Source organism: Mesitornis unicolor, unplaced genomic scaffold (assembly GCF_000695765.1).
Source record: "Mesitornis unicolor isolate BGI_N332 unplaced genomic scaffold, ASM69576v1 scaffold50772, whole genome shotgun sequence".
Classification (NCBI taxonomy): Eukaryota; Metazoa; Chordata; class Aves; order Mesitornithiformes; family Mesitornithidae; genus Mesitornis; species Mesitornis unicolor.
The window spans coordinates 39,774-46,934 of NW_010168133.1; the positions used below are offsets into that span (position 1 = coordinate 39,774).

At 39.5% G+C, this 7,161-nt stretch overlaps 1 protein-coding gene across 1 annotated transcript in view; it reads right to left on the reverse strand.

Moving 5' to 3' along the window:
* Positions 1-7,161, reverse strand: part of MIPEP (mitochondrial intermediate peptidase) — a gene marked incomplete at both ends in the record, with an annotated part of 40,796 nt that overhangs the window by 31,841 nt on the left and 1,794 nt on the right. Inside the window, 3 exons of the mRNA XM_010178905.1 lie at positions 3,019-3,201; positions 4,983-5,046; positions 5,975-6,061. Of these exons, the coding sequence (XP_010177207.1) occupies positions 3,019-3,201; positions 4,983-5,046; positions 5,975-6,061 (334 nt within the window). The remainder of the gene's footprint in view (positions 1-3,018; positions 3,202-4,982; positions 5,047-5,974; positions 6,062-7,161) is intronic.

Genomic DNA, 7,161 nt, shown 5'->3' on the forward strand with positions numbered 1-7,161 from the left:
CCAGCAAAGGCCAACAGCATACTGAGCTCTATTAGAAAGAGTACAGCCGTTTGGGCAAGGATGCGATTGCTTTCCTCTAGCTGGTACTGGCCAGACTACATTTGGAGAACGATGTCCAGATTTGGGTTCCCCAGGACAAGAAGGACACTGACATACTCGAGTGGGTCCACTTAGGGCCACCAAGATGTCTGGGGGTTGAAGCATAACGACACAGGCTGAGAGAGCACATGGAGGCTGAGAGAGCTAGGTTTGTCCAGCCTAAAGAAGAAAACGGTCAAAGGAGATCTTAATCTTTATTTACTTAGTAGTAGGGTGTAGAGAACATGCAGCCTCTCTTCTTGGAGGTGCAGAGCGAGAGGAGGAGATGTAGTAGACACAAGCTGAAAGATGAAAAATTCCAATTTGATATCAGGAAAAAAAAATAATTGTGAGGGTGGTCAAACAGGCTGACCAGAGATGTTATGGCATCTCCATCCTTGGAAAGCGTTCAAAACTCAACTGGACATGTCACTGAGAAACCTGATGTACTTGATTCTGCTCTGAACAGGAACGGACTCAAACTGACAAACTCCTGAGGTACCTTCCAACCTAAATTCTTTGATTTCCAAAGAACCTCTCCAAAGACCTGACTCAGAGAACGGCATTCTTTAATTGACAGATCACTCGTAGCTTCAGTAGCAATTCTACAGACCACAGAGTACATGCAATGAGTGTTATTCCTTTATTTACATCCCATCAGTGCCATAATTTAATTAATTTTTAATTTCTTACAGAAAACAAACATTACAGCTTGGGTTCTTCCACAGTAGGCTTTTCCCTTTTTCATGACAAGATTTCAAAGTCACCCCAAATATTTAACTACTTAATAAGTGAAAACAGAACACTTGAGTGTTGTAATACACTTGAGTCATATCTAAAAGTCTAAGGAACCACTGACACATTTCAGAGTCTAAATTAATTTTCAACTTATAAATAAACTCTAAATTAATTCTTTTTACAAAAGAATCATCAGCCATAACTAAAATAAGATACTTCAGAATATTTCAGGTTGGATGGAACCTCAGGAGGTCTCTAATCCAACCTTGTGCATAAAGCAAGGGTCAGCTGTCAGGTGACCAAGTTGCACAAAACTTTTTCCAGTCCAGAAACCCTGCACAGATGGAGAGACAGCAGGACCTCTGCTTCACGGCTTGGGTATCCTCATCAGGAAAAGCTTCTCCAACTGGCATCTGTCCCTTCAACTTGTGCCTGTTGCCACTTGTTCTCCTGTCATGCAGCACTGTGAATAGCCTGGCTCTATCTCCTCTATGATGTCCCTGTAAGTACTGGCAGACTGCTGTCAGGGTCCCTCAAAGCCACCCCTGCTACAGGGTGAACAAGCCCAGATCCCTCAGCCTTCTCCTTGCAGTGCAAGCACTCCAGTTCCTGGCCATCTTGGTGGCCTCTGCTGAAGTCTGCTTAAAGAATGATGAGTAAAGGGGCTGTACTCTCTTCCCTCAGTCTCCAGCTCTGCCCCTGTTCATGCAGTTCAAGATGCTTGCTGCCCACCAACCCTCTGGGCCTTTTCCACAGATCAGACCCAGCCAGGAAGTCCCAGCCTGTACTATTGCCAGGAAAGCTCCCTTTCCAGGTCCAGGACTTTGCATTTGTCCTCTTAGATTTATATAAGGTTCCCACTGGACCATTACCTCAGCTTCTAGGCCACCCTGAATGACAGCCCTGTCCTTCAGTGTATCAACTGTTCCTCCCAATTTAATATCAGTTGTAAATCTGGTAGGCAAGAACTCTGTCACCTACACTAGGTCACTGACAAAGATGTTAAATAGGAGAGATCCCAGGACAAACCCCTGCATCACTTCTCTAATTTCCAGCCTTCTAGTAGAATACAACACTTCAACCACTACTCTCTGAGAATGATCATAAAATGAGGTTTCTTACCTGTCTGGTTGTCTACCAATCCAGACTTTAATCCCCTAATTTGGATTGCTCCAATTATCTTCCTAAGGATCAAAGTGAAGCTAAATTGCCTGTAGTGCCCAAATTTGGGTGGTTATTTTGGCCATTCTGAAGGTAGGTATGACATACTACTTCCACCAGTCAACCCCAGTGGAGTTCTTCTCTGATCTTCACAGCCTACCAAAGACAGCAAGCCTTTCAAGGACCCTTGGATGCAGCCCATTTGATCCCAAGGATTTGTACAGGTTGAGTTCTCTCAAGTAATCCCAAACTGGATCCTCATCTACTGCTGGTTGTTCTTCTCTTTGAACCTTTCCACTGAGCATGGTGAGCTGGGAAAACTTATTGGTGAACACCGAAACAAAGTGATCAGCATCTCAGACTTATCTGTGTCTGCTGCCTTAAAATGACCCATTTAACTGAGCACTGAGCCCACTTTTGCCTTGTCCAGCCTTTTAGTACTAATGCAGCAGTAGATGCTCTTCTTTTGCCTTTGAAGTCCCTTGCAAATCCCCTGCAGTTGAGCTTTGGCCTTCCTGACATCACCCCTGCAATACTTCTAAATTCATCCCTTGTATCTTGTACCTGTTTCCACCTCCTGTCTGCAAGCTTTTGGAGATGAAGTGTTGTAATGAGTTCCCTGCTTGCCAAGCCTGGCTTATGATTACATCTGCTTGGCTTTCTAAGTACAAGGATGTGCCTCTACTGAGTATCTTAGTGTTTGAATACTATCCTTAATGAACTGCCAGCTTTCTTCGAGTTCCTTTAGAGCGGCATCCCATGGGATCTCACCTCCCAGTGTACTGAAAAGCTGAAATATGCTTGCCTGAAATCTAGGGACTGTATTCTGCCCCTCTTCTTCCTCAATCCATTCAAGATCTTCACCTCCATTATTTCATAGCTGCTACAGCCAAGTCTGGCATTGATTATTAAATTCTAAAACAGTTCTTCCTTGTTAGTCGTAAAATCATAAACTACATGCATTTGCCTCAGTAACAATTAAAATAACTGATATGCACTTTTGCTATAGGGTATGCCAAAACAAACTCGGGGAATACACACCAGGTCATCGGGACAATCAGCATGCAGACCAGCAACTTGTAAGTAATTGCCCTCAGCTGTAAAATTGTACCGAATATGCTCTGGCAAGACATGTTTGTCAATCTTGTTGGGAAGGTGAGTTCCTGTCAGAAATTCATTACATAAATCCAATATTCTGACGTTGAGGTTGACTGCCTTTTTACGCTGTAAGAAGAATAAAGTACAAAACATATAATATCTTCTGACATAGTACAAGCAGAACTCAAAGTTTCTAAAGCCTAAAGAACTTTTCCAGAAATTAACCAGAAAATACAGTATTTAAGATTAGACCTACAGCATCAATAAAACCCTAATGCAAGGTTGAAGTCAACAAGATCAGATGTTAACACAGTTCTACAATTCATACCAGATTGAAAGGAAATACCTATGTTTTTGCATTCAGAATATGTACAGTAGAGTTTAGGTAGAATTTACGTAAGTTTTGCTAACTCCTTAGAAAGCATTTATAAAACTATGCCTAATATCATGGCGATGTAAAACACAGAGGACAAAAAAAGCATCGAGATGGATAAATCCTACTAGCATCCTGAAACAGATACAGAATTACAGCTCTCATTACTGTCTGTATTGCACTATTTTCTAGAGATTTAGATCTAGAGCCATTTATGCTATTTCAACCTTTCCCTGAGGAGTCTGTGATGTAGGGTTTTATCACCATCATTACAGTATTTCACACACATAACCTTACTGTAAGATTTGCTTCAGTGAACTTGAGTATGCTCTCTATTGCTTGTGAGTTCATAGCTCAAAAGAAAATGCTACGATACAACACTCTTGTACAGTTCAAAGAACGACACAACCTGCAGATCTCTGTCCTCCCATTCCACCCTCACTCTTTAAAACACATCTTTAGAGTTTTAGTTTTAAAAGTAGAAGTTCTTTGTAGCAGACGTAAATTCCAACTTATGATAGCGAAGGATTTCTAAAGCCTGAAATGAGAACTGAAAAGAAACAGTGGCCAGCTAGCTATAGAAGAAAAGTGGAATAGGCAGGGGAGGAAGAGGAAAATGTGCAAAAATAAGGGGCAAGTGAAATTATAACTGAAAGGGGATGAAGCACCGTACAACCAATAGTCAAATCAGAAATAAAACACAGAGTCCAAGTTTCAGAGTTGTTCTTTGTACAAAGTAATTGTAAAAATATATTCTAGAAGCATTTTACAGGTCACAAAACACCATCACAACCACAATCTTCAGAGTAGCTTTACCACATAAATCTGATAAAACAGCCTTTGTACAGATCTTTTTGGAAGGGATGACTCAAATAAACAAGGTATTAACTTTATACAGGGACATGAGCTATGAACAGACATCCAACAGAGCATCCATACCACAAAACATGGTGAAAACTGAGGGTTTTGGCAAATCTGCCACTAACCACTGCGAAAGCATGTAAAAGCTCCAAGAGATGTAACCAGACCATGCTCAGACATTCAGTTGTGCACAAAATTTACAACCTCTGGTTACATCAGCACCAAAGGAGAGCCTGGACACACACCTGATCCCTTCTACAACACTCTATTTGATCAACCTGTCATCACAGTGCACAAGGCACTGCTTGCCCCCCGTAAATAAGCTGTTCAGACAGGTAAGCACTTATTTTAAATATCTGATGCAGACACCAATCAAAGGAAGCAGGATCCCAGGTCTTGCATATAACTCTTCAGAACAGACAAAGGAATGATGAGGGCCAAACTTGGAAGAACACCCAACTAATATCTAAAACAACATTAAAAAACGTACTTTAGAAGTGATTTAAAATAGACAAAATCAACTACTTCTGAGAAGACAAAATTCCACAGAGGACACTGGGAATCTCAGAGGACAAACTGGCACAGAATCATGTGATTCATGTCGCACATGTTTCATTATCTGGTCTTTGGTAGTCAGGCAAATCTCTGTTCAAATACTGTAGCCAAAAATTACCTTTTCTTCATCCAAATGAATGCCACTGATCTCAAAATCAAACATAAAAAGTTCTGCCACTCGCCTAAAAACAAAGTAAATCCCCGTTAAAACAGCCTCATTTGATAGCAAGCATAATTTTTAACAGATTTTGCCCATACTAGTTATTTAGGTTTGATGACTTTTACAGAGAATAACAACGAAGTTATATGAGTATTGTTATCATGGACACAGACGTCCTATGTTTCAGATCCTGAACAGTTTACTCAGTGAAACAGGACTTTTCCTTTGTAGTTATTTTAGTCATCTGCACTGAAAATATCCTTCAACAATAACTCCACTACATTAATCTAGATGTTTAACCCATTTATGTAAATTACCATTTTAATTTGACACTTCACTTATTCTAACGGATCAGAAGAAGACGTCTTCAAATCTAACATCCTTGAATTGTGGGGAAAGAAGGAAGAAGGAAGTAGTTCACTCAAAATTAAGCTTGTCGAACAATGTCAGCAAAGAAATAATTCAAGACTACAACTGAATCAGCAGCTAATAAAACATTTTACAGCATTTAAAGTAACCTTTAAACAAATATACAGATAACCCGATTTTAAAAGATATAAATAAGTCCGTATAAACTGAAATCAAGACATAGTCTGTTCCCTACCTTTATTGCTAAAAACACTGATCTATACACACTACAGTAAGGCACCTCATTTTAATAAAAATGATGTTATTGAAGAAAATCTTAAGTTCTCATTTTTTTGTTTTTGCTGATGTCGTTATTCAACTTAAATATATCTTGTACTCTAGTCACAGAGATATCCTTCAAGACTACAGAACTACAAAATTCTTAACTCCTGTGCAGAAAATTCAGTAGTAACTAATAAACCAGTAAAGGAGATGTGGTATGTTTTCCAGTCGTATTAAGTAATTTAACAAAACACAAAATATAAGCAAAATAAGGAACGATATATACTACCTAAAAATCCAGATCTATAAGCATTAAGTACCTGGTTTCTGGATCTAGGGAACTCATAACAACTTCATCAGCTAGCAGTCGTCTCAAACTCTGACACAGTTCAACATCTGTATTTAATCTGGAACGATACAGAGTAAAAGAATTATGCATTAGCAACAAACACTAATATTTCAGTCTCTTGGTATTTACTCAAAGGCAGAGCTTAATATTTAATGAAATAACATTAAAAAGCAAGGACTGTATTTTCAAAATTATTTCTGCTTCACAACCAGTCTTAAAAACTTAAAAATTTGTATACAAAGGATGAATGGATGAACTGGCATGGAAACCAGGTCTTGTGCTTCCAATAGGAAAATACTTCTGGATGGCATTTTGTGGCAACTACAAGCAAGTCAGACAGCTTATTTTTTTATGCACAAAGATAATCATGGCAAGAACATAAAGGTGGGAGAACTGTTTTCTAATCCTTATTTTGAAAGGACTCCAACTCCATTAAAGGAAAATCTGCTCAAGTTTGCCATCAGATAAATGTGTTGCTGGCTGCCACTGAAAAAGACTAAGAGCTTACTACCCCTAGAACATTTCCAGATGCTCATCACTGTCCCTGGGCCACACAACACTATGTCCATCAGATCTGCTGTTAACTACAAGTACGTATGACGACCTGGTTTACTGGGTGAGAATCACGGTGGGGAATGAAAGACACACATACACATCAGCATAGCTGCGGTGGGCAGCAGCCCCCAGTCTGACAGTTTTGAACACTAACTTCTTAAATCAGCTGAGGTGCAGAGAGTGTCCGCAGCACCATTTGTAAAATGAACTTAATAATTACAAATACCAAATTCAGAGACAGAAGAAGACAATGCATCATGCCTGTACTTCAGAAAAGGCTCTGTACAGAAGTTGCTAAATAAGAAGCCCAGCATTCTATCAAAAAGTGGCTAAAAGCAGATACATACTGTTGGTAGTTCCTGAGGGATATCATTTGTCCATGAGAGCAAACATTCAGTAGCTAGTTTTAACCATTTACAGTAGTTTATGAACCTCTCAGGTTCATCTGTGAATACCTCTTTCTACAAATGTTAAATCTAAAGTGGTATTCAGATATTAGTCATATTGTTATAGACGGTGTGCTCAATCTAAATCTTGAAAAACTCAGTTTCAAGTGAAAAATTTCCCAAGCACACTGGCAAGACCAAAGCAAGAGTTCCTGCT